Source organism: Mesoplodon mirus, assembly GCF_964341445.2.
Source record: "Mesoplodon mirus genome assembly, chromosome: 5".
Lineage (NCBI taxonomy): Eukaryota > Metazoa > Chordata > Mammalia > Artiodactyla > Ziphiidae > Mesoplodon > Mesoplodon mirus.
Genome location: NC_138980.1, coordinates 108344666 through 108372053, shown reverse-complemented (window position 1 = coordinate 108372053; position 27388 = coordinate 108344666). Strand labels below are relative to the sequence as shown.

Sequence of the window (27388 nt, the reverse complement as noted above, 5' to 3'; positions counted from 1 at the left end):
GATCACTATCATCTTACAATGGTGGAATTTTCAAATTCTTACTATTTTATTTGAAATACAAGAGAAAACAGAAATAAGTAGTTCAATATATGATATAAATGGTATTTATTTTTAAAACAATTTATTCATGGCCATATAATTCCAGTTATATTAATTACTATTTCCCCCTGATGTGGGGTTTGGAGAACAATGAAAATCACTGTACAGTTGGGCAGTTTCAAGGATCTGACATAACATGTAATCACATAATAAAGAGGGTTATTAAAAACCAACCAACTTTTTCTATTTGTTAAACTCATTGTTCAGTTCTTTGGTATTTGTTTATCACTGTGTTTATATGTCAAACTGCAGAACTTAGCTTTTTGACTTTAACTGACAATGGTGCTACTTTCTGTAAGTCAATATAAGAAAAGCAAACAAATCCATGTATGTTTTGGGTTTGTCTGAGGAAAATCAATCATACTCAAACTTTAGAAGGTCAGCATACAAAATAACCAACAATTAAATTAAATTAAATCCAAACAGTATGTTAAATATGGCTTTACATCTCTACATGTAAAAAAGTTTGTGCTTAAAGCAAAAGATAGAAAAAAAGATAAACCTAAAATATTAACAGGTACTAATTTCTACTCTTTTGCTATTATATTTTCTATAATAATTTTGTTACTATGGTCTACATAGCATATGACTATTACAAGTTTTATTTTAGGTTATGCTACTAAATTACATGAAATATTACTTTTTTCCTCAAAAACTGAAGTGTAATATTTCCTAAAATACCCCCAAAAAACCTGTTAAATGAAAAACTGCAGGGGACTAGCAAAGGACATCTCAGCTTCTATTGGTAAGTGAACATTTCTCCCCTTAACTCTATTTCTGGTTTGTTTCATCCAAAAACCCACAGTGAAGACAGAAAATCCAAATCAACTTGAGATTTCCCAATGATAGCTGTGGCCTCCTGCAGCGCTCCTGGAAGGGAAGCACATACCTGGGAGGTCCAGGCACATCCTTCACCCCACCTGGCTGTCCTGAGGGTCGTATACAAATAGTCGGCTCTGATGAAGAAGATATACTGTTTCTTCCTCAATAAGGCTTTAGATGTTTTTTCTAAGTTGGGGAACTATGACTTCTTTGTACTCTTTCAGAGTAGTTAAAAACAATATTAAAAAGTTTTATTTATCATTTTTATATATTTATTTATTTATTTTTTGGCTGCATTGGGTCTCGTTGCTGCGCGCGGACTTTCTCTAGCTGCAGCAAATGGGGGTTACTCTTTGTTGTGCAGTGGCTACTCTGGTTGCAGGGCATGGGATCTAGGCGGGCGGGCTTCAGTAGCTGTGGCTCGCGGGCTCTAGAGCGGAGGCTCAGTAGCTGTGGCTCGCGGGGGCTCTAGGGCGCAGGCTCAGTAGTTGTGGCGCACGGGCTTAGCTGCTCCACTGCATGTGGGATCTTCCCGGACCAGGGATCGAACCCGTGTCCCCTGCATTGGCAGGCGGATTCTTAACCACTGTGCCACCAGGGAGGTCCTCTTTTATTGTTTTTTAAAATTACAAAGGTAATTCAGACTTCTCACACAAAAGCCAAAAAATACCTTGGAAGCATTCCTTCATCCCTAAAGCTGACCAACCCGCCTTAAAAGAACCACCATCTTCAAATCAATAATTGGTTTTGCATCCAATTAGATGTATAGTAAAAGCCATTTTGGAAGCACCACATTTCATTTACCATCTACCTTAAGACCCATGATAATAAGTGGTATGAGAAAGGAAAAAGAAAGCAGGAAAGTTTTTCTATTTTTTTTCCTGTGCCTAAATTAGATAGTACGACATGAAAAATAATACGGTTTCACCTCTCAGTCATCAACAGCCACAGCCTTGGAGCGGGGAGGGAGTGAATTCTGGCAGTTCCTTCTTCACCACTGTCACAAACCCTCTAAGAGCCTGGAAGTCACAATTCTCAATGTCCTCCGAGTCTTCCCCGGTCTGGGAGCCACTTCCTTGAGGTGACTGACAATCCAGAAGTGAGAGTACATACTCCTCACTGGAGTACCATGTTGCCATGTTGGGTTGTAAGAGGAAAGCCTTGTCTTTAAGTGTTTAAAATATTTTGAAAACACAAAAGCATGATGATGCCAGTTGTTTCTCCTGCTCAGCACTGCATAGACCTGCTCCAAACATTGAGTGGCTCATTGACTTTGGAGCTCAAGGCTTAAATCAGCTCCACAGGCGGCCAGCAAGCCAAAATGAACACTAAGCATGTTGTTCTGAAACCCAGGCTGCATCCCACAACTCCAGGGATATAACTTAAAGACAATTTACCTCAGAAAATATAAGGCAGCTCAGGGCAGTGGAAAGAGACCTAGATTTGGAATCAGAATGACAGGGTCAGACATTTCTCACCAGCACCCAGACCTTAAGTGACCTTCCTGAGTCATAACACCTTCATCTATAAAATAGGGATCACAATATTAGCCCTCCTCCCAGGGCTATTGTGCAGGAAAAATGAGATGACACATACGAATTTGTTTTAAAATGTGCGTTAACATATATATAGATTGCACTTGAACCCTATATCCTCTATATTTTAAAAATTAGAATCAAGCATATTGATTTTGCCATGTAAGCTACATTTCTCCGTAAAATCTTCAAATGTATACTTATCAATCATGGATAACTAATTTAATTTTATAATGTATCACATTAAAATATAAAACATTAAAAAATACGTCTTTAGAATTAAGTGCTTTGTTTTCATATAATATTTAACTTAAAAAAGTCTAATTCCTACATACCGTGCCACTTTTTTTTCTGCAACAGAATATGCTTTTGAATTCATTAATTTAGAAAGAGAAATTAGAGAGAAAATTAGTCAAAGACAAAAATTATGATTCAGTAAATTATAATTAAATAAAACTACTTGAGAAATATAGAATTTATCTTGATAAAAAATTTCTTGTTTGCATATTTCAGAAAATTTAAATCAGATTCATCATTAGTAATCATGTCTGTTATAGATGATATATAAACATGTATACTATATCTATGTATATATAATAGATATAAAATTAGGTAAGATGGCTATAAATACACTAACTAGTCTCTGAATTGTAGGTAGCTTATAGTCTGAAAGTTAATGAGGCAATTGCTTGTTAACAACTTGGGTATATTTTCTCATACAAACAACATTAACATGATGTTATGGGCCCAGGCTACCTCAGGAAAAATCCATTTGACCCATAATTTACCATAGGGATTAATAACCATACATGGACAAGAATTTCCCGTAGAAAATACCCATTTGCCCTTGTTGGTGCCTGCATGTTCTTTTCACTGATTATTGGAGAGTTGGAAAGAGTGGTACACAGGGCTGAGCTCTGACAGTCCAGAGAGCAGATGACAAGTTGTTTACTTTTAGAGGAAAAACTACTCAAAAGATCAGGAACAGGTATAAAGAATGAGGGCAGAGATGATATACGCTATTTTCTGGTACATAACAGAATAACAATTAGCCAAAATAACATTAAATAGAAGAACTAAGCAAGCTGCGATTTGTGGGAAATGAGAGGAGGTTGAAGCATTAGGGCAGGACCAGGAATGTTGGCACTGTGGCTGCTGGGTAGGTGGAAAAAGAGGCTTAACGGGGATGCTTTCTCCCTAATACTACCCCTTCTCATCCCTATAAAGATTGTCCTGGGTTAGTCGTAAATCGATCCAAGAGCAAGGTGAGAAGCACTAAGGGAAACTGGGGGTAAGGAGGGCACATTTCTGTAGATGGTTGTACCAGAGTTGGTACTGAGGGAGAAAAAGGAAAGGCAACAAGTCCAAGTGCGTTCACTGAAAAGGAGAGGGGTACCCAAAGCCATGGCTCTCTGTGAACATTTGTGAAAAGAACTCGAGAGACGGACAGCAGCACTTGATCACTCCCTCTCTCCCTGTGAGCCTCACTGGCCTCTCAGGATACCACATTCTCCTAGTTTTCCTCCTGCTCTACTGACCATTCTTTCTCGCTGACCTAACAGCATCTTGCTCCTCCCAACTTCTCCTTGTTAGCACCAGGTCCCAGATCTCAGTCAAGATCCAAATCAGTCCCGTCCTGGCACATACTGCTGTCTGAACTACGATCACTGCCATAATAACTCCCAACTCCCATCTCTCCTTTGAGTTTCACATTCTTATGCCCATCTTTTACTCCTCCCGGATGATGCCTTAAAGGCACCTCATATGTAGTATGTACAAAATAGAACTCGGATCGCCCCCCACCCCCGCCAAATTCCATCCTCGCCCAGGTTTCTTTATCTCCACAAATCACACCCTTATTCACACATTGGTTCAGGTCCATAGCCTGGGAGATATGCTTGATTTGTTTCTCTCACATCTCGCACTCAATCCATCAGCAATCCTTCAAGTTCTATTTTTCATATGGTTCAACTCAGTATCTTCAAAATAGATGCCAAGTCCAATTAGGTGAACCTAATTCCACCTGGGACTATTGTTGCGGCATTCTAATTTTTCTCTTCCACTCTTTTCACCCTTACAGTCTATTCTTGGCATAGCAATCAAAACAGTGCTGTAAATGTGTAAGTCAGATTACATCCCTTCAAGCTCAATACCCTCCAAAGACTTGTTATCTCACAACATCAAAGCCTTTCTGTGTGATCTGGCCTCTGGTCACCTTTGCCTTCCTCTCCTTCCTCTTGCATTTAGCTCCAGACATAATGGGCTTCTTGCTCTTCCTGGATCATGCGAAACTTGTTTCTGTCTCTGAACAGAACGGCTGTTCCCCCTGCCTGATGTGAAACTTCCTCAGAAGTTTTCATAGCTTGCTCCCTCGGGTCACATAAATATCATATATTCCTTCCCCCATTACCCTATCTAAAAAATCATCTATCCTCCATACCCCTATGTGCTTTACTTTATGTCATAGCCTTTATTACCACTTGATGTTATGTTACATATTAATTCATCAGTTTATTGTCTATCATTAGAGTATAAACTTTAAGAAGGTAAGGATTTTGTCCACCTTGTTCTCTATAGCTCCACCCTGAGCCTAAAATAGTCCTGACCTAGTAGGTATGTCAGTGCTCATTTTGACATCCCAAATCTTTCATGTCTTACAAGGGAAAATATTAGTTACTCCTATTGATACATAAAAATCATGTCTTACAAAGGAAAAATGTTATGGTACTTGGCCTTTAATCCACCTTTCAGAATATATTTTGCATGATTATTTTTTTAATAATGATTTTCAAAACCAGTTGGATTTTTCAAAAGCAGTTAAGACCTTTAAAAGTAAGTACTTTCTAGAAGTACATACTAGGAGAGGAAAAAAACAAAAAGGCTGACATTCTTTACCCTTATATTTTTAAAACGTGTTCTGAGATTTAAGAAGTAATTATGTAACTCTTCCTACTGAGATTTTGTTAAATAATTTACTATGTGACAGTTTGTGTCACAGTTTTTCACACTATATCTGGAGTTATGAATGAAACTATAAACGGCCTACTACTATGATCTAAAGTAGAAATCCCAAGGGTAAAGGGTTTATTTATATTAATGGGTTAAATACCATAAAGTTATCAGCTATCTAGGAGAAATATTATGAATAAATGCTAAAACTTTTCAAGAGTTATGAAAGTGAGCATTGTATGTTATTTATTTACACTATGTATTCAAAGTTAACGGCATAAATATTACTAATAAAAAAGCTGGTACTTATAAAGTGCTTACTTTGTGCCAGGTACAATATGAAGTCTTTTATTTGATAAATTCATCTAATCCTTGCAACAACTTTATAAAGCAGCTCCATTTTACAGATGAAAACGCTGAGGCCTTGAAGGTTTGGCTGTCCAAGATCACACAGCTAGAAGGTGGTAGAGCTAAGATTTGAAACTAAGCAATCTAGCTCCAGAGCATAAAAAATTAACCGCCTTGGATTTACACCACATGCACTTTGCTCTGTGATTCTGCCAGCAAAGTGTATTTCAGTTAGCAAAAGAGGTTTTTATATGTAGGGGATTATCAATAATGGGAAATTCTTTCCTAACACTGTACTTTGAAGGTAGCTAATCACCCTTTGCTTTGAAAATGTTGGTCACAGAAAACAATTTATTTAACACATTGCTCATCTTATAGTGGTCTTCAATTCTTTAAAGGTACACTCATTAAAATCATGTTTAACAGAAAATAAATTTCCTTTAGTAATGTTGAATGTGTATAATTCCTAGAAAGGAAAGACTTTTTTCACAAAAAAATAAGCTATAAATGATTGTAACATAAAAGTTTATTATTAATTTCTTACTCTAAATTCCAAACAAACTACAGACATCTTACCAACACACAGATATTGTTTTAAATTAGTTTTTACATAATTTGCACAGGTCAAAAGCCAAAGAAAAATTTCAAGAGGTATGCCAATAATGAAAGCTGATTTTAGGGCCTTAGAGACTAAAATTTTGTTGACTTTTCCTCTGATTTCTAACAACTCTAAAATCATTCTCAATGGAAAGTAGAAACCACAGAGATAAAAAAATATTTCAGGCTTTAAAACTCTTTTCAGAACAGAATAATATGTATGTAGTAAGCCACAAGAGGCACTGATTTCTTGGCCATCTATCTCTTAATATCTTAAATTTCTCTGTCATTGATATGTTGTCTTTTTAAGGCACATAACCTAAAAAAAACAAAAAATAAGTTTGCAATAATTTAAAGGTTGTCCAAACTACCAGAAACTAATCAAAGTTACCCATATATAAACAAACTGCCAAATAAGGCTATCATCTACTAAATATATAAGCTAATAAATTAAAAAATCACTATAAACTTCCTATATGTTAGATTGTCCAACACTCTGCATTCTACAGGGATGCTTTGCACTACAGCTGTAGCAGTAAAATTACTGAACCTGTAATTCTCTTAATATTTAAATAATATATTAAAATTTAATTTTCAGCACCTGGAAGAATCTGTTTATGTGCCAGCAAATGAGGTAGCTGGGCCTGGAGCTCCTTATACATATGGGACTCAAAAACAACCTATCACAAATAATTACTAAGCTAGAGCAGCTGTAGTCACCACAGTAGTCATTTAAAAATCAGGTCAAAGTTGCTTGAATTCTTTTCCATTTCCAAGATACTGTGTGCATAAATTCTATGGTGTTTATCTTTTTCTATTTGCTGCATTTCGTAAATTATTTATTTTTGCTGATAATTGTAGATTGCGGTGGAAAGGGTAGCAAGGGCATCTTGTGAATTTTTTTTTTTTAAGTTGGGCATGTTAAAAGAAATTAAGCTCCTGATTTCTCAGGTTCTTTAAATGGCTTACATGAATGCGCCGATCTGAAAGCATATGTATTTGTTCAATCTGTTTACAGGAAGGATTATATAGTCTGTGAATAAACAAACAAACAAAAAAACTAAAGTATATTTACTGTTGTATGTATCTAGCTGTCCACACACATTGTGTGTGTATGAAATGAGTCTAAATATAGATAAACACATACCTCCTTAATAAGATATTCTTCAATATATTCTCTGTATTTTTTCAAAATCATGATGCCATCTGGTCAATGTATAAAAGAAAATCATTTAAATTTTACAATTTATTAAATCTGAACAAATTACTGGGGGGAGGGGACTACTGAATTGAAGATTCAAAAACATTTTATATTTTATACACTTTCATTCACACCTAAGAAAGTAAAACCGTTTTAAAGAAGGTGTTATATAGACACAATTCCTAAATTCACAACCCTATCTGAAATTGGATAGGTATACATCTCTCCTCTTCCATGTCTCAGCATTCTTAATGTACTTACTGAGAAATAAAAACTCAAGAGAGCATTGAACATCTTAGGATTTTTTCCATCACTTTAGTGAGACTCACATTGCTTTACCCAAAAGCTCTAGATAAAATGAAAATTAATTTGAAAAGTATATTTAGTAAAAGGATGACAATGGCAATAAACTCTATTCAAATCGAAATTTTAATTGCTTTGAGTTATTTTTAGATCTCCAATCACATTCTTGGACATGGGAAAAAGTCTAAATGTCTGTTTTTGGAAAGCATCAAATGACATCCTACACCTGATATTTAGAAAGAAAATAAGATTTTTTTTGTTGTTGGAAGGAAAGATGGGGATTAGGGGATAGGAAAAAAATGTACCAAGAATTTATACACTATTACCTTCAATCACTTTGATGCGAGTCATTCATACCACCACCATGCTAACAAGACATCCAATTTACTAAACAATGAATACTGAAAATACATTTAAAAAGGTACAAATGACTGTCCAAAGAATGACACTGAAAAATATTAAGTAACAGCTCTACCTCAAGATAAGCCTCACCATTAAAGAGTTTTAATGAAGAGAGCCTTCAAAGGCTAAATCAGGAGGCATTGATTAGATTGCCTCTAACTTTGTGTTTTGACACCTTCGTCTTTCGTGGCATTATATTGTCTCTGTGCATCTTACAAAGGAAGCATTTTACTAGGCCCACACAAGAACAGGAGACAGCAATGCTTATAAAAGAGACTGTCAAGGGTGTGAGCCAAAATGGGTCTCATTTGGATTTCAAGTGAAGAAAACTCCTAATGCATTTCATTACAATGTATGCGAACCTTTGAAAAGAAGGATGGATTGGGATTCTCATCCCTATTAATTTATTGAAATGGATTCAGTTTTTTCTTGTATATCAAGAGAGACCATGTGTTTCAAGCAAGGTAACAATATTATAGTCCCAATAACCAAATATGCTATGATTCAGTATGCCCTTCTGTAAGATAAAGAGGATGCAATTTTCCTGATAATTGGGATTTGAGTTTAAAAATAAATCCTACAATAGCATGGCAACAAATAAATATTCTTTGTTACTATCAGTTTTAAAGATATGATCAAGCTGCTATACAACACAGGGATTGATTCAGTCTTTGTTACCAGTGCAGGCTTTTTACCATTTGAAATCCTATTTTTCCCTTACTACTGTCATTCACATACTGACTTTTTATTTCATTGAGGAATTGTGTGCATGATGTAATTAGGATAACACCAATGAAAGTCATATTTTATTAAAAGATAGTGAAAAGAGAACGAGACAAAGTCACAGCATTTTAAGCACTGTGTATTGTGGTCTATATATACCTTCCTTCATAAGAATGTTCTAGTCATCAAGGCACCTATTAGGTAATTCATGATTTTTAAAAAAGGTGCTTATATTTGGCTGATTCTCCAACTTCATTAAAATGATGGCCACCATTCAAAAAATTTCAATCCTTAACCACGGAGAAATGCCATGAGCTAATGCTCTTAGACATCCTAAATAATTTCATAAATCTACAGGATTACAAATATAAGACATATGCTCTCATTGCTCTTTAACACCATTAACATTTAGAGATGATTGATTATGTTATACCAATAACATTCAGTGAATTCAAAGCTGATCTATTTTTTATGTAAATCACACAACCTGCTAGTCAAATTAAAGGTTAAATATACATAAAGTCTTAGAATAAAATACAGATAATCTTTCACATATAACATGGACCCACGATGCACACACTCAAATGTAATTGGAGCCACAAATTCACAGGTTGCTTACTAACTAAATCCAGAAAAACTGTATGAGCATGTCCTCCTTATGTTGCTATACATTTTATTCCAAATGGGAATAATATATCCACAGCTAAGTAGAATTGCAAAATATAGCTAGAAAACACAATTGGGAATAAATGTACATTTACAAACTTGGAAAGAGCCCTCTATAAACAAATTCATATTCCTCATTTAAATTTTCCCAAGGATCTATCTATAAAATAGGTGCACTAAGAAAACATATAAACCAAATATTCAGCATGTGTACATACAAGTTGATGTATGTGTATATACAGATATTCTTCAAGCAACAGAAAACTATATACAAAAATTCTAACAGTGAATCTCAATTAAGCTTATTTAGTATATGATTATTTTTTTAAGAAAGTTTATACATCTTCCTATATTACAGACAATAGAGTAATTTTTTGATGAATTGTAATTAAATTAGAATGATGCATGTTTCTTATTTTTATATTGACAGTTCTTGTATTCTCAGGCAGAGCCTATTCCACACAAATATACAGCAGGTTACTTGTTGAATAATGTATTTCAAGTATGTAAAATTACCAGGGAGTTACCTAAGATCTATACATGAATACATATTTTGGCCTTACTTTTCATCATTGCATGTCTTCAATTGAGTATATTTTATAATCTACTAGCAAAGCAGTTAATATCAGTTTTTTTTTTCAGGACATAACAAAGATAATAATACCATCTTTATGATATAAACTTTATGACATTCTGAATAAAACTGACAAGTATAAAAGTTGATCCATAAAATAAGTGATATACTTATGTTAATTCACCTTTTAAAAGATATTATGTGTTGCTTCGTTTTTTTGACAAGGCTTCCATTCATACTAGAGACATGTTGAAAAACACTATATTTTCTCTCAGTAAGGAAAATCACTTTACCCACTATCATGCTTGTTCTGTCTCAATAAAAAATCAATCATCAAATGCTTGCTTCCAAGTTTTACTTGTTAAACTGCCAATTTATGCATACAGTTTGGCTCAGCAGAATTTCACTCAGTACCATTTCTTTCATTATTATAATTTTTTACATCTCATAAAATGCTTTAAACTTGGGGGTAGGGGAAGTTACGAAAGTTTATATGTGTTTCTATGCAGCATTTAATGTTAGAGTTAAAATACAGTGGTAAGATGTAGTTCCAAATGATCATTTTTAAAGAAAAAGAAAAACTATATCTTTCTGTGGTTTTTCAAAGTAATAAAGGCCTGATTGATCCCACTGACTAAGGCAATTGAATCGGTTGTCTAAATGGTGGCAACGTCAATGTCAGATATGTGGTTATCTTTTCATCTGGGCCCATTCTTGAATGTAAAAATCAGATGTTTGAAGGACGTCTCACTGACCTGTTATGGCCTCTACGACTCTCAAACACAATACTAGTATTCCTTATATAAGTGCCACATTTTGGATAAAAACCGTTTCATCAATGATGCCTTTGCGACATCTGGCGGTCCTTAGGATATATAAAAATTACTTTTTGTTTTTCCAAATCTATCGGTACTTGAAATTCCAGACCAAAAGCCTTTGATACCCCCTAGCGGGGGCACAAAAGCACTCTGGTCTGTAAGCTAGGATGTGGACTACCATGAATCCATATGGTGCAAAAGGTCACAAATCTTGAGATGTGGTGACATCATGACAATAAGACACTTTCTAGACAGAAGCTGACCCATTTTGAATATAAAAAGGACCCTGATCACTTGTTCCCACACATTTAAGACTATAGAGAAAAAAGAAATATGCTAAGTGCTCTATGCAGACACTGAACACTGGTGTTTAAGGGTACCTATAGTTCTCAGACTTAAGGAATACTACCCAGAGATTCCCAGCAAGATTGCTTTAAATGATCTAAGAATACTGGTTTTTTATGCTATAAGTTGATGCTCAGCAAATGTTAATAAGCTGGGGATAAGTGGCTGAATCACAGGGTGCATGTTTCTATGCAACCTTCCCTTCCTTTTTAAATTATTAATCCAGCCATACTGAAGCTTGCTCTACATGCTTCTGCCTTTATTTATATTTCCAGCAAAGCACGGAACTTGAATATTACTTTATGCAGAAGAAAAAAACTGCCCTTTGGATTTTTATTCTTGTTCTATAGGCAATTCAGTATGAGGAAGGGGGAATAAAAACTCATTTCCATCTCTTCATTACACTCTCTACAGGTATATTTGTTGTCCACATTGAGAAATCATGACTTTGCTAATTCTCTGCTCAGCAGGAGAAAATTACATGTACTATACAGTTGATTTTTCATTTATTCTAAGTCTTGGTGAAGTAGCACACTTGACAGCAATAAGATCAAATTCAAGTGCACTGTGTTTATTCTCCATTTTCAACCCTCTTTGCAAATATGTGTCTGAAAATCTATATTATTTTGGCTATAAACTAATACTTGCAAGGGGTTTTCCAGAGAAAAGAACTCCGGTTTTCCAGATTTTGCTTTATAGCTAATATTTAATATGTATCTCATTTTTGATTTTTTTCAAGTGATTAGTTTATAAGCAGTCAGTGTAATAGATAGTGGATTCACTTCTCCTGACACAATACTAAGATTTATTATATTTATGCATACATTACTGAGTTGCACTCAAAGATGTTTTTATTTCATAACTGAATCAATTTATTTTCATTTATAAAGAACATATAAAAACTATCCCAGTAGAAATGGGTTTGAATTTACATTCAATTTTTTAAAATTTCATATATATTAAAAAATTAGCAGATGTCTTCCATTAGTTACATACTGCTCTTAGGGGGGCAATAAGTTCCCTCGACAGTACTTATAGATTGAAATTTGAAATGGATATAGATATTTATCTTTTAAAATTATTCCATGTTCTCCACTTTAACAATACAGGATCATATAGAACAATAAAGTAAATAGAGATTTATATTGCATTCTCTTGTCATTGTTTAAAGGGATCTTATTTAATTGAGAAAGTAGTGCAATACAAAAACCACCAGTGTGCATTATTTTTAAAAAGAAAGCGTAAGAGGAAAAGTAAAATGATCTATTATCACTATATTATTTACCAATATTTTAGACTACAAGAGATGGTTTGATAAATAATAAAGTAAAAACTATAATGAGATACATTGAGTAAATTAATGGCATTTAATCAAATACCACTCTTTGCCCCAAACATGTTTTGTATAATAAACATTACAATGGAAGCTACAAAAACTGACAACAGACATACCTTTACAATAATATGGCTTAAATCTTTTAAAATGCTAAAGCAATAATTTTGATGAAGAATAATACCAAATATACAATCCTCCCACCTATAATTACATACAAAACTAGTAAAATATGTTTCCAATATTACACATTTAGATATAAAGAAGTAAAGTCATAATTCTTTGAAGGACATCTTACTTAATTCTTAAGTAAATTTTATTGTTTTCTTGAGTCTGTCTTTTAGAAATAGACTTGTAGGATGTTATGGAGAAATTTTAGTATGCAACTTCCAACGGCCACACCAAGAATTATCAAAATAAATCCTGCCCTCAACTCTCAATACAAAGAAACTGAAATTTTGCCACATTATCTAAGTATTTATTAAAGTTATTTTCTTTTGTGAAGGCCATGTTGGAAGCAGCTAAAAGGTGAAAAGACATAGAAGGATTAAGAAAAGTGAGAAAATTAAATGGAAATAAGCAAACAACTAAAAGTAAAGGATGTTAAATATGGAAGCCATTGAATGAGATCCAACACAAGCACAATTGGTATCTCTTAAAAAAAAAAAAAAGAATTAAATAAATGGAATGGGGAAAATATCCAAAGATATAATTTAAGAAAATGTACCAGAAATAAAGTAAGATTTTAATACATAGATTGAAAGGACACATTTCCTTGGGAAAACTGACACAGAATGATAAACACCAAGATATATACTGGCGAGAGAACTGATCTTCAAAGATGAAGAAACAATTATCTTTCAGGTAAAAATATCAAGTTACTAAAGGAGGAAAACATTGGCTGGCTCCAAAGCTATCTACAGAAACAGTGGAGCTATGGCTACAAAGTCTTCTGAGAAACAAAGAATTATCCCATTAATATATACCCAGTCAAGCTGTCATTCAAGAATAAAGGCAACAGACAAAAAAAATTTAAACATGCAATATTCAAGAAAGATAACTATTAAGATCCTCTCTTTAACAAACTACTGAAGACTGAACTTCAGCTGAGAGATAAATGTAGAAAATATGGCAAAAGGATGACAAAGAGAATTGAATCCATTTAAATATACAACTAATACTAAAATAACTATGAGAATTATAGTTAAGGAATAGAATGTAAATGTTAAAACCAATACAACTTATATATAGTATGAGTAAAACTTTCTCAACAAGAACTGAGGAAAAATGATGAACTTATGGTGAGCATGTTAATTTCCTTATCTTCCAAATGAGAGGTCAAAAAATACCTTTACTGAGGTATAGGCATATAAAAAGTTATAACTTTTTAAGTAAATAATAAAAGAACAAAGACAAATAACATATTCAATTACAAATAGGTGGTGAAGCATAGGGAGGTTAGAGAGGAAAGGTGGCAAAATGTTGAAGATACTAATTTTATCATTGTTTATTGTGGGGAGTTAATAGATAAGATGTGCTTAAGTATGGTATACAAAGTTACAGGTAGTCATTAGAAGAACTAACAGCAGAAAACAACTACTTGTTGGGGTAAGCTGAGTGGCTGGAGGGCATGGGAGGGGGCCTTACCTTTCACTATTCATCTATTTGTGATTTTGGATTTTTGCACTACACCGATGGCTTTACTTATGCAAAAGAAACACTTTCTAAAAGTTGAAAGTATCCAACATATCTTCAATATGACTCTTAATAACAAAATACAAATCTGATCATGTTGGTCCCCCCACCCATTGCTCCCCCACTGAAACATTCTTCATTTAAGGTACCAAAACCTTAAAAACACTTCACAACATGGGGTGGTTCCTCTCTACGACCTCAAAGAGAACTGATTCCCACCATGTATGCTTTATTCCTTCCACTCTGGGCTATTTTCAGTTCCTTAAAAGTTCTGTGTTTCCTCTTGCCACCAGGCCTTACCTCTCCTATACAGACAGTCCAATAAGCCCTAATTGTACTTCAGTATGGATAAGTGGGGTGCATTGCAGAGTTAAATAACTTAGAGTAAATTAATGTTTCCCATAGGAAGTGATACTAAAACTGAGACCAGGAGAATGAATGAAATTAGCTAATTGAAGGAGCCAGTAGAAATTTGTGTAGAATAAGAGGGTACCACGCAAAATGGGGAAAAGCCTAGCAGTAAGAGAAAGCAATGACTTTTGAGGAACTGAATGAAATGTGACTGAATCAAAGTCAGTAAATACTAAGGGAATAATGCATTAAAACTACATTGAGTTTCATCCTGGTAGTACAAATAATGATTTTGAATATGATTTTAAATAATGATTTTCTATGCTATGAATCACACAGCATAAAATATAGTAAGTTCTACTATTATATATCTAAGGTCTTGGAGAGTTTCTGATATATAATAGGCACAGAATATTCGTTGAATTAATGAAATTTGAATTTCATTAATTTGAATAGCACTGAAGAAATGTCACACTGTGATCAGATTATTTCAAAAGTTGGAGTTAACCAAGTGAAGCCCAATAAATTCCACATTTATATTAGAAACTGATGAAGTGCTTTGTTGACAGGGTCAACATTACTTTAAACTGTAGTATATTTTAAAATGTAGAGCTCCAGGTCTGGAGAAAATGGAGTAAATCCACTAGAGCTGACCTCTCACACTGATACAACTAAGGATACTAAGCAAAATAAAAAACAAACAAAACAAAACAAAACAAAACACTACTCAAGGACTATGAAAAGTAAATAATAGCAGGCATATTAGGGAGAGAAGTTTAAACTTGAATAAAGACCAACAACAAAATTTGTGGGACACAGCTAAAGCAGTGCTTAGAGGGAAATTTATGGCATTAAAGTGCTTGTAGTTGAAAAGAAAATAAAAATGATCTCTACCCAATAATCTATCACCATGGAAATTAGAATAAAAAAGTACAATAAAAGGAAAGAAATAATAAAACTAAGAGGAGAAATCATTAAAACTGATCACAGAAAAAATAAAGTAGCTAAAATCAAAAGTTGTTCTTTAAAAAGATCAATAAAATTAATAAACTTCTATTGACTCCCCCTGCCCGAGAGAGAGGGAGAGAGAGAGAGAGAGAGAGAGAGAGAGAGAGAGGACACAATTTACTACTACCCGAAATGAAAAGGAAAATATCACTACAGACCCTATAAGCATTAAAGGGATAATAAAGGAATACTACAAACAACTGTAGGTACATCAGTTTGACCATTTAGATGAAATGGACCAAGTCCTTAAAACACAACCACAACAACTCATTCATGAAGAAACAGGTAACAGATGATCTCTTCCAGAAATCTGAAGAAAAGGAAGTACTTCTCAACTCAGTCTATGAGGCCTGCTTTACCTGAGTACTAAAACTAACACATTAGACACCATAACAAAACATCAGACTGGTATCTCTCATGAACATAGACAAAAAATCCTCAACAAAATATTAACAAATCAAATGAAGTGATATGTAAAAAGGATAATACATTACTAACAAGTGGAGATTATCCCCAGAATACAAATGTGGTTTCATATTTTAAAATCAATTAATATAACTCACTATTTTAACAAGCTAAAAAGGAAAAAAAACACATGATCATATCAACAGATTCTGTGAAAGAATTTGACAAAACTCAGCAACCTTTTATTAAAAAAAATCACAACAAAGCAGAAATAAAGGGAAATTTTAAAAACTGATAAAGGGCATCTACAAAAATACTACAGTTAACAACATACTTAATGAATGAGAGACTCAATGCTTCCTCTCTAATAGAGTTATAATAAGATGTCTACTCTCACTACTCCTATTTAATGTATTACTGGAAGTCCTAGCCAATGCAACAAGGCAAGTAAAGGAAATAAAAGGCATAAATATTGTAAAGGAAGAATTGAAATGGTCTCTATTTGTAGATGACATGATTGTCTACATAAAATACGGCATGCAGTTTAACAAGAGAAGTCCAAATGGTTAGGCTAAACACTGCTACCCTCCAGCAAACAAATTTCCTATTGCTGTTTCTCAGAACAAAAAAATAAAAAGCAAAATAAAGACTTCACAATCTACTTTTTTCAAGTCCAGCTTTCCTAATCATGATATTAGAAACTCACTTTGCATTCGGTGAGATCATCAAGCTCAGAGGAGCAATCCTGTTTAAATGTACTTCTGTTTAAAATTATAGAATTGTAACATAAGGAAAACATGTTATGATGTTGTAACAAACAACTTCAAAATTTGGGGGATTTATAGTTACTAAGCTGAATAAAACCAGGACTTCTTCTGTTCCATTTATTCATCAATTCTTACATCAGTTCTATGTGCATAACTACTGTAGATGTTTGATGTGTGTTAATATCTGGTTGTTAAATTTCCCCCCATTATTCCTCTGTATGAATTTATAATCAATTGTCAAGCTCCTCACTTCACCATATCTGAAAATTCTGTAGGGGTTGGGGTAGAAATTGCATTAAAAGTATAAATTAAGTTTGGGAAAATAACATCTTTATGAAACTCTATTTTCCTATTTAGAAGCATGTTACATTTCTCCATGTATTCATCCTCTTTTAAATATTTCAGTATGATTTTACATTTTTCTTAATATAGATTCTACATTTTCTCAGCGCTTATTCCAAGGTAGAATATGTTATGGCTTTTATTGCTATTTTTCATATTTTAAGTTTATTTGCACTATACAGGAAGACTACTGATTTTGTACACTTATTTAAAAACTGGCTTTATAATTGATCTCTCATTAACTCTACAATTTCTCAGATTAATTTCACATTAAAAAATAATAAAATCATCATATTTCTTCTCTCCAGATTACACTTCTTATATGTGTTCCATTCCTATCACAACAGTTAGAATCGAAAAAATAATGTTAAATAATAGTCGATGATATCAAGCATCCGTCCTATTCCCATTTTAATAAGATTGGCTCTCATACTACTGATAACAATGATTGTGTTGAGATTATGTTAAAGGAATATCCCCCTCAGTTTTAGTTAACCAAGAATTTTTATCAGGAATTTTGTTGGATATTGAATGCTTACTATCACTTACTAAAATTATCATATGGCTTTTTAAATTTAACTTTGTTATGTTGTCATACTATTTTAAATAATTATTATCTTCCTGGAAAAAAATCCAACTTAGTTGTACTGCATTATACCCTTGTGTCCCAATGAATTTGATTTGCTCATATTTTACTTATCAATTGTATATTCTCATGTATAGTTATCATTGATAGTTGCCCATGGTTTTCTATAGGTCTATTTTAATTAGGGCTTAGTTTCAAAGTTACAAAGAGTTAATAAAATAACTGGATAGGTTTCTTTATTAGTTCTTGGAGGTTTTAGTCTAATTATATGATGAAAGGTAACATAATATTTTCAGTTACTTAGATGATGTTCTTTTCAGGTTCATACATATTTTTGGTAAATTCTGGTGATTTGATTTTTTTTTAAAGAAAAGTTTCAAAATATCAAAATATTAACATTTATTAGAAAATAAATGTAATAACCATATTTTAAATCTCTACATCTGCTGTCATCCTATTTCTAGTAATTCTCTGTTTCTCAATTAGATTTAGTACTCATGCTTACTTTTTATTAGTTTGTTGACATATTCACATCAAAAATTTTTCCAAAAACTTCTCATCAAATAGAGAGCAGAAAGAAGTGGAATGACATATTCAAAGTGTTGAGAGAAGGAAACTATCAACCAAGAAACCCACATACAGCAAAACTATCCTTCAAAAATAAATGCAAAATAAAGCCATTTCCAGATAAACAAAGATATATAAGTTGTTGGTAGCATACCTGCCTTACATGAAATCCTGAAGGAAGTCCTTCAGGTTGAAAGAAAATGATATTAACTAAGAGTCCACAGGAGAAATGAAGAACACCAGAAAAGGTAAATACATGGGATGATAAATTTTAAAAGACCGAATAAATATTATCCCTTTTTTCTTTACTCTTTACTATTTTCTCCACTTCTTTAAAAGACACAGCTTGCACAAAGCAGTATTCAAAACTGTACTGTTGGGGTTTAAACATATATAGATTTAATATGTATGGCAATAATAGCGCAAAAGAGGAGGGAAGAAATGGAGTAATACAGGAGCAAAGTTCCTGTGAAGTAAATTGTGAAAAGATTCATATTTTAATACCAAGAGCAACTACTAAGAAAATAAGTCAAAAAATAGTAAAAATTCAGTTGAGGGATAAAATGTTCCAGAACAGGGCAAGTCTTGTTCTGCTACCAAACTGGACTACCATGCTAAATGAGATTCAATACGTGCTTTCATAAGGTTTATGTTTGGACACAAAAAAATCTTTCAGTTCTGAAAATTCTCTATTCTTTTCCCACTTTGGAGTCTCTGTATGTGTCTAATCTCTGGCACTGAAAAAAAATATCCAGGTTTTCCCCGATATTTAAATAAAATGTTTAGTTGAATTAATATATGACATTCTCAGCCTATATGTCAATATATATTGAGTTATTTATACAAAATCATTTATACAAAATGATTAAAGACAAATTTTGGTCCACATATGAATATTAATATAAACATTAATTATTAGTTAATATGAACATCATATGTACTTCATGTTTTCACAGTTCAGGGTACCTGAGTATACTTTTCTTGTGTCATTTTAAGTTCATGGCAATGGAAGACAATAAAATAGTCTGAATGATTAAGTTACTAAAACTAATATGGTACTGTTGCAATAAACTATATTAATTACTCTGACATTATGTGAAAAAGTTCACGATAGATAGAGGTCAGTGACCCATAGCTACTCTAGAAGGCACATGGAGCTATACAGGCCTAACTTGGAGTATCACATACAAATATCAGTTAAGCTCCTTAATGGAGTCAAGCTCTAGTGGGAAAAAGTAAAATGTAGCAAAATTTTATAGTTTGCAAAATTCAAATTCTACAGTTATTCACCAGCGTACTGTATAGCCTAAGACTGGAAGAGGCTTGAGATGTACTAATTAAGTATAGAAGAACACAGTCTGCCAAGATGTCCATATTTACTTTCTATTCTTTTCAAGCATAAACCCACTGTTGGACTCCATAATTTTAGTCTGATGTTCCTTCTTTCAAAGATGTTTCTTTGTTTTAGTGAAGGGAAGCCTGTTTATGACAGCCTGGAAAAGTAAAAGTTTCAAATAGAAACTGATAATATTTGCTTATAATAAAGTAGAAAATACTACTTTAATCATTAAAGACAAATAGATCTGTCCTTTAAAAGGACAAAAGAACTAATATTTAGAAAGGGAAATTGTTTTACAAATCTTACTACATAAAAAATTTAAAACTTCTAGTTACTAAAAAACATCATTAAGAAAGTGAAAAGGGGACTTCCCTGGTGGTGCAGTGGTTAAGAATCTGCCTGCCAATGCAGGGGACACGGGTTCAGGCCCTGGTCCAGGAAGATCCCACATGCCGCGGAGCAACTAAGCCTGTGCGCCACAACTACTGAGCCTGCGCTCAAGAGTCCGCACGCCTAGAGCCCGTGCTCCGCAACAAGAGAAGCCACTGCAATGAGAAGCCCGCGCACCGCAACGAAGAGTAGACCCCACTCACCGCAACTAGAGAAAGCCACGCGCAGCAACGAAGACCCAAAGCAGCCAAAAATAAACAAAATTTTTAAAAAAACTTAAAAAAAAAAAAGTGAAAAGGCAAGCCAAGGAGTAGAGGATATTTGCAGCAAAGGATTTGTATCTCCCCATCCATACATCTATCAATATTTATCTATATTTTTTTCATATAAATCAATAAAGAAAAAAGATCAAGAGGAAAATAGACAGGAGGCTTAATTAAAGACATTTCACCAAAGAAGCTAACCAAATGCTTAATAAAAACATGAACAAAATGTTCACCATCATCAATAATCACACCTGTCAGAATTGCTAAAAGCATGTTTGTACTGGTGAGGATATGATGCAATAAGAACTCATATACTCCTGATCAGCAATATATTCTATGATCCAGCAATTCTACTTCTAGATATAAACACAACAAACTGCCCACATATACACCAAGATTCAGGTACGTGAATGTTCCCAGCCACATTACTTGTAATAGCTAAGAACTAGAAATCACCTAAATGTTCATCAACAGTGGAATGGTTAAGAAACTTGATGTAGTTCTACAATAGGATACTCTACAACAATGAAAATGTACAACTTTGGTTACATTCAACTTCATGGGTGAATCTCACAAACATAATGTTGAGTAAAAGAAGCCAAAATGAATAAAAAATATGTATGACTTTACTTAAGTTTTTAAAAAGAGCAAATTTACCCCCCCCCCAAAAAAAACCCCAAAACCAAAAAATGGAAAGTAACTGTTGTCAAGCATACGGAAAAATTAGAACCTCTATGCTTTGCTGGTAGAAATGTAAAACTGCTGCAATCACTGTGGAAAACAATATGGTGGTTCCTCAAAATATTAAACATAGAATTACCATATGATAAAGCAATTCCACTTCTGGGTATATACTCAACAAGATCAAAAGCATGAATTTCAACAGATATTCACAATAGCCAAAAGGTAGAAGAAACCCAAGTGCCCATCAACCAAAAAATGAATAAACAAAACGTGGTATATATACACAATGGAATCTTACGTGGCCTTAAAAAGGAAAGAAATTCTGTCAGATACTACAACATGGATGAGCCTAAAGAATTTATGCTAAGTGAAATAAGCCAGTCACAGAAAGACAAAAATAATATAATTCCACTTATTTGAGGTACCTAGAATAGTGAAATTTATAGAGACAGAAAGTAGGATGGTAATTGCCAGGGCTGGGAGAAGAGAGGAATGGGGAGTTATTGTTTAATTGGTATAGAGTCTCAGTTTGGGAAAGTGAAAATGTACTGGAAATGGATAGTGGTGATGATTGTACAATAATGTGAATTACTTATGCAACTGAACTGTACATCTTAAAATGATTAAAATGGCAAGTTTATGTTACGTATATTTTACCACAATTAAATAAAACACAGACCTGAACTATGGTGTTAGAAGTAAAGATAGTGCTTAGTCTTCGGGGAAAAAGGGAGAGGATGGTATTTAGAATGGAACGTGGGGGTGGGGTGCTTCAAGGGTGCTGGCAAAGTTCTATTCCTGGATATGGTCATCAGTGGTGGTAAATGAATGCTTGCTTTATGATCATTCATAAAGTGTCACACTTAAGTTTTATATCCCTTTCAGTTTGTTATATTTTACAATAAAATCTTTAAAAATAGCATATGTATATTACATTCATGGTCACAGAAAACAAAATATATCAGTCATATATCATTACAACTTGTATATTGCTAGCAGTCTGTAGTAGAAAGCACTTGGGCTTTGGAGTCAGCCATCAGCCTTGGACTTGAATCCCAGCTTGGTCATGTAAAAACTGTGTGACATTCAGCAAATCCTTATCTTCTTTCACTCTGTTTTCTTAACTTTATAATTAAGAATATGACAAGTGTTTTACACAATGTTTTGAGAATTAAAATTTTATGTAAGAATGTACAGCACATTGCCAATCAAGTAACAAGTGGTCTAAACATATGAGGCTCCATAGGCTTTCCTTTAGAAGACAAATTCCTTCACATTATAAAATATGTTTTCATTGGATAGTCAAGAATATTCTTGTGTGGAAACAAGCTAAAAAGAGTACAGATCAAGTTGAAAACTGCCCCAAACTATGTTACCTGAGAGGCTGTAGTTCATTCTTTCATTTTAATTGATTAAATTAAAAAACAAGCAGACTGGATTTATAACTTTGTTGTGAGGGTATAAAGTTATACTTCAAAAATGTGAACAGACAATAAAGCCATGAAACAACAGTTAGTCAAATATTTTTAAAGAACTATTTATTAGAATAATAAAAGAGAAAACTTATCTTTTAAGCACTGCTACTACTTAACATTTTAAAAGATTCCTTTTGTATCCAAAAGACAATGGGACAGCCTTTGACTTTCTATATACCATTTACAGAGGTTTAACTGTATATCATACAAATTCTTCCAGTTTCATCCAAATCTACTGTTAAATTACCCATGTAATTATCCCAGTGGAAATCATTACACCTTTTTATTATTAATTTTATTAACACTTTACTGCTAGGAGTCTGGGTATGTGTATTTAAATGTAGTTCTCAGAGTTTTTATTATGACAAGTATAGGGAACACTTCTATATTATTTTATGGGGGAGGAGTGTTTAATTACTAAGCAATTACTAAGCCACTAACAATACAGGTAAAAAATAAGTGGCCATTAAGCTTACTTCAAGGCATACTTTTCAAAGATCCCAATGGCAGCATCTTTTTATACATATTTCCATTAAAATGAAGCTAATTTAGTTATATATTCCACCTATGATGGGACTATGATCTGACAGCTCTTTCTTCTGATCTTTGCCAACAAGAGAGTAGTTACCAAAAGTTACGCATCAATGTACACAGACAGCAAAAGGGGTAAGAGAAGGGGAAAATTTATGTTTTCAGACTAACATGAGCATAGAATACTGTATGTAAATGGAAATTTCAAAATGCTTATATATCTTTTAATTGGAAGTTTAACCTTTATCATATTTATTATACACTTTATTTTCTAATTTATCACATAGTATTGTTTACTGTTCTCAATCAAATTTAATTCAGTTAAATAAAGATCACAGATAAGATAGAAATATTAGTACCTCAGTAAATTCTCAGTATACAATTCTCATTCCCCTATTCCCTTTCTGTTACAATCCTGTATTGCTAGTGATCCTCCAACTATTTTCAAATCAAAATAGCTACTGGGTGAGGGCTTCCTCTGTGCAAGTACCTGTACCCAGAGTAAATCAGCTTGATTTCTCCCTAACCAAGAATTCCCTGTAGAATCTTGGGTACACAGAAACTGTAAAAATATCAGTTTCAGTTTGTTTCATTTTATTTAGACAACCATGAATTGGGCCACAAATTAACTTTTTATTAATTTCTAGTTGTAAAAATCCACCCTTACCCCCCTATCCCTACTCAGTTCCTTCAAAGTAACTCTTCAATATCAAGTTAAGGTCAACATAGAGTAGTAATCATAGTATTTTATGGGAATTTATATATAATCTATTAGTATTTTGGCAGAACAGAAATTACCAAGGAATGTGAATTAGAGTATGACCCTCTGAAGGATATAAATTGTAATTTCCATCTCCTTTTTTACATCACAGTCTATTTAGTAAATATTTATTCTCATTTTTCCAAGGGACAAAGAAAACAGCTCAGAAAAGTGAGAAAAAAAAAAAAAGACATACTTCACTGAGCTTATTTCTAATCAGAATTAGCTATGAAGGAAAACATTTAATTCAGGTATTGAGCTTCATAAGGGACATTGTAAAATCCTGCTGTTTTGAAAAACGTTTCTGCCTTTTTCAATATTAAAACATTAAAAAGATAGAATGAAGCCATGGAAGAACTTTGGAACTTCATAATCAAACTGCCTTATAGTATACGAAAATATGGTCTGTAAGTTTTTTATGAACAAGGATGTGTCTTACACATTTTTGGGTACACTCTGCCTTTTCCTACACTAGTGTAATATATCCAGACTTAATAAACAAATACTTTGCTATAATATCATTGGCCTTTGTATATTTAATGTGAACTTGGCTATGTTTAGGAGATCAAAGCCCACCTCAAACAATGTTACTGGAGTGTTTTAATTCTATTTTCAACGCAGTGTTCACTGTATTTGATATTGTTTGAGACATTTAGATAATTAAATAGAGAGGTTGGATATGACTTTTAGTATGAGAACTCTCTTTATAATGGTATTTGCTGGGATGATATTTGGATGGCAGGTAGAGACCAGTAAGAGAAAAGAACTATCCAGCTCACCTTAGTCTAATGCTGTAAGCTGCTGTTCGTGGGACAAGCTTTAAGGGGCAAGGGCCTAGAGAGCGCAAACAACTTACATTTGCACCATGCTTAATTCTATTTCCTCTACTCAGTGAGCACCAATGTACTATTCAATGTTTTAAAGTTAATAAAATGAAACTGCAGTGAGGCAAAAAAAAGAAAAAAATCATTTGGTTTTATGTATCAACTTCCACTTGTACCAAAAGCAAAAATACAAGTTACTGTAGGAGTTACAGATCTGGGAATGTCAGACTTACTCAAGGCCATGACATATTATTTTACTGGATTTCATTAAATTCCCCCCAAAATGTAAAGCATGTATTCATTTAAAAACTTACTATCATTTTGTTGCAAGGCTCCTGGCAAACCACACATCAAGCTTAAGATTTAACTTGACTTTGGTGATGCACCAGTAAAAAACAAACAAACAAACAAAAATTCAAATCATGATTTCATAGAGATCAAAAGAAAAGCCCCCAAATCAAGCAGTTAACCTGAAGCAAAAATTTCTTTTATTTAAAAATAAAAGTAGTTTACATAGTCCTCCCATTAAAACATATCTACAGACATTTTCTTCTGAGTGGCACAACTCAAGCTAACGCACATGCTAAAAAATGGATTTTTACTACTGATAAAGCTTTGGCACAGGCCAATTCGATCCTCCACCCTTTCATGTAATACAAAAGAATAGATTCTTAAAATAAAGGAGAGTAAATAACCAATATAAAACAAAATGAGAAATAAAAACACTAATATAAAATTTTATGATAGAAAAGAATGCCAAATCTGAGTCTTTTTCAAGAAATTTGAATTTTATGAAATAAAATAAACATTTCATAGCAGGTTTGGAGGAAATTTAACATTTCAAAATCACATTTTAGAGACAAAAGAGTTGGAATTTTGCTGTGTTAAAATGTTTATGGATGGGTCTAGTTTGACAACTTAGCCTGTGGGATGTGACTTTCACAGTCTGTTGGCAGTTTGTAGGCAAGCCATCACACCTGTGACTCTGTGGTTGATTAATGAGTCTTTCAGCTCATTGCTACCATCTGAAGGAGGGCTATGGCCTTTCTGAGCTTCACTGGTTTATTCGCCTTAAACTGCAGTCCTGCTGAGGTATCGTCCATAAGAAAATCACACCTAGTTAAAGCTAATGAAAACCTCAATATGTCATTTTCTAGACAAGTCAAAAAGCATGTAAAACTAGACAAAAGATGTATTCAAGTAACATGAATGCAGTTTTGTCATAACCTGCCAATCCAAAGAGTCACATAAAAAAGCTTTCCTATGACATATTTCAGTGTCAAATTTTAGAGTGATAATTCTGAATTCTCTGTTCTGTAAGAGGGCTTCTACAATGCCAGCTCTTTTGCTATACAGAACTTCTATTTTCATCAGAACTACAAAGATTCTAGTTCATGACCAGATAGCCATTTAGCTTTAATTGTCTATAAATGATTAATCCAATTGGGAAAATTTTAGGCCTTATTTCAAGGTTCTCACCTTCAGTTTTTCTACTTGAAGTGTGTCTGTTATTCTATGACTTTTTCTTGAGTGCAAGGCAGCACTGCAACTGCTTTTCCCCCAATCTTGCTCTAGAGACTGAAAAGCCATGTAAAACAAAAACACGTAATGCCCTCCCTATCCTTTTAAAGCGTGAACTAGAGAAGAGGAAGGCCTACTGTGAAAACAGTCCAGTATAGGACAAAATGGTGGGAAATTAAGGAAACATGGAAGATAGGAATCTTTTTCTCAGGGCTTCATACTTTAGCTTCATTTTTGAAGCACTATGAATCTCTAAAACTTCAATAATATTTAAATAAATACTAAAATTTATTTTAAAGGTAAATACCTGTTATTCTTTAATCTAGATTTTAGACTAGCATTCCCTTCCACAGTTTACATACATAATACAAAGTTTAGCTATATTTAAGTGACAGAAAGACTAACAAAACTCTCAGTACTATCAATAAATGAGCAGTAAAGAATCACGTTTCCATTCTAGCAATTACCACTTTCTGATCTTTATTATCATCACAATCATTGCTACTTTTCCAATTACCTGTTTGATGACTATATTAAGAATTATGGAATAAAAAATACTGAGTAGTGTACTAATCTTAATTTGTAACATGGTGATGTTTATTTGGAAGGAATGATTTTGGTTGATAAAAATATCGATTCCTTCAAGAACTTAACTGAACAATGTCAACAGTGACTTTTAAGCATTCACAAAGTGTTTGATTATTTCAACAAGTTTTCAAATTGTTGTATCAATTATTTCAATCTTGGCTGCAAAGTTAAATCACATGGAAAACTTTTTAAAAGTGCCAATGAATGGTTGTGCCTCACCTAAGAAATTGTTTAGTCAGTTTTTTTTTCTTATACTCTTCCCAAATAATTCTAACATGTGTCCAAGGTTAAGCAGCACTGCTCTATATAATTAATCCTCATGTTCATTTTGCTAATCTAAAAGAATAAAAAACTTAATCCTACCAGGGAAAAGAGATTTCTCAAATTAAGTTGGAAAATAAAGTCATCAGTCTTTAGGATTCTTAGATCTCTTACTATAGGTTATAAGAAAATATGCTGGACCATAAGTCAGAAACCCTGGGCTTAAGTCATTGTTCTGCTACCTGCTAGTTCCATGTCTTCAGTAAGGCTCTCAAGACAAATGTTTTCTAAATTATAAAATGAGAAAGTTAAG

General features: G+C 33.3%; 1 protein-coding gene across 3 annotated transcripts in view; it reads right to left on the bottom strand.

Moving 5' to 3' along the window:
• KIAA0825 overlaps positions 1 to 27388 on the bottom strand; it is a 406374-nt gene that overhangs the window by 149472 nt on the left and 229514 nt on the right. Inside the window, exon 22 of one of the 3 annotated variants that reach the window (XM_082623470.1) lies at positions 7498 to 7556. The exons of the other annotated variants lie outside the window; for them this stretch is intronic. Within the exon in view, the coding sequence (XP_082479596.1) occupies positions 7517 to 7556 (40 nt within the window). The 3' untranslated portion in view covers positions 7498 to 7516. Of the gene's footprint in view, positions 1 to 7497; positions 7557 to 27388 lie in introns of those variants that run through there. 3 annotated transcript variants of the gene reach the window in all.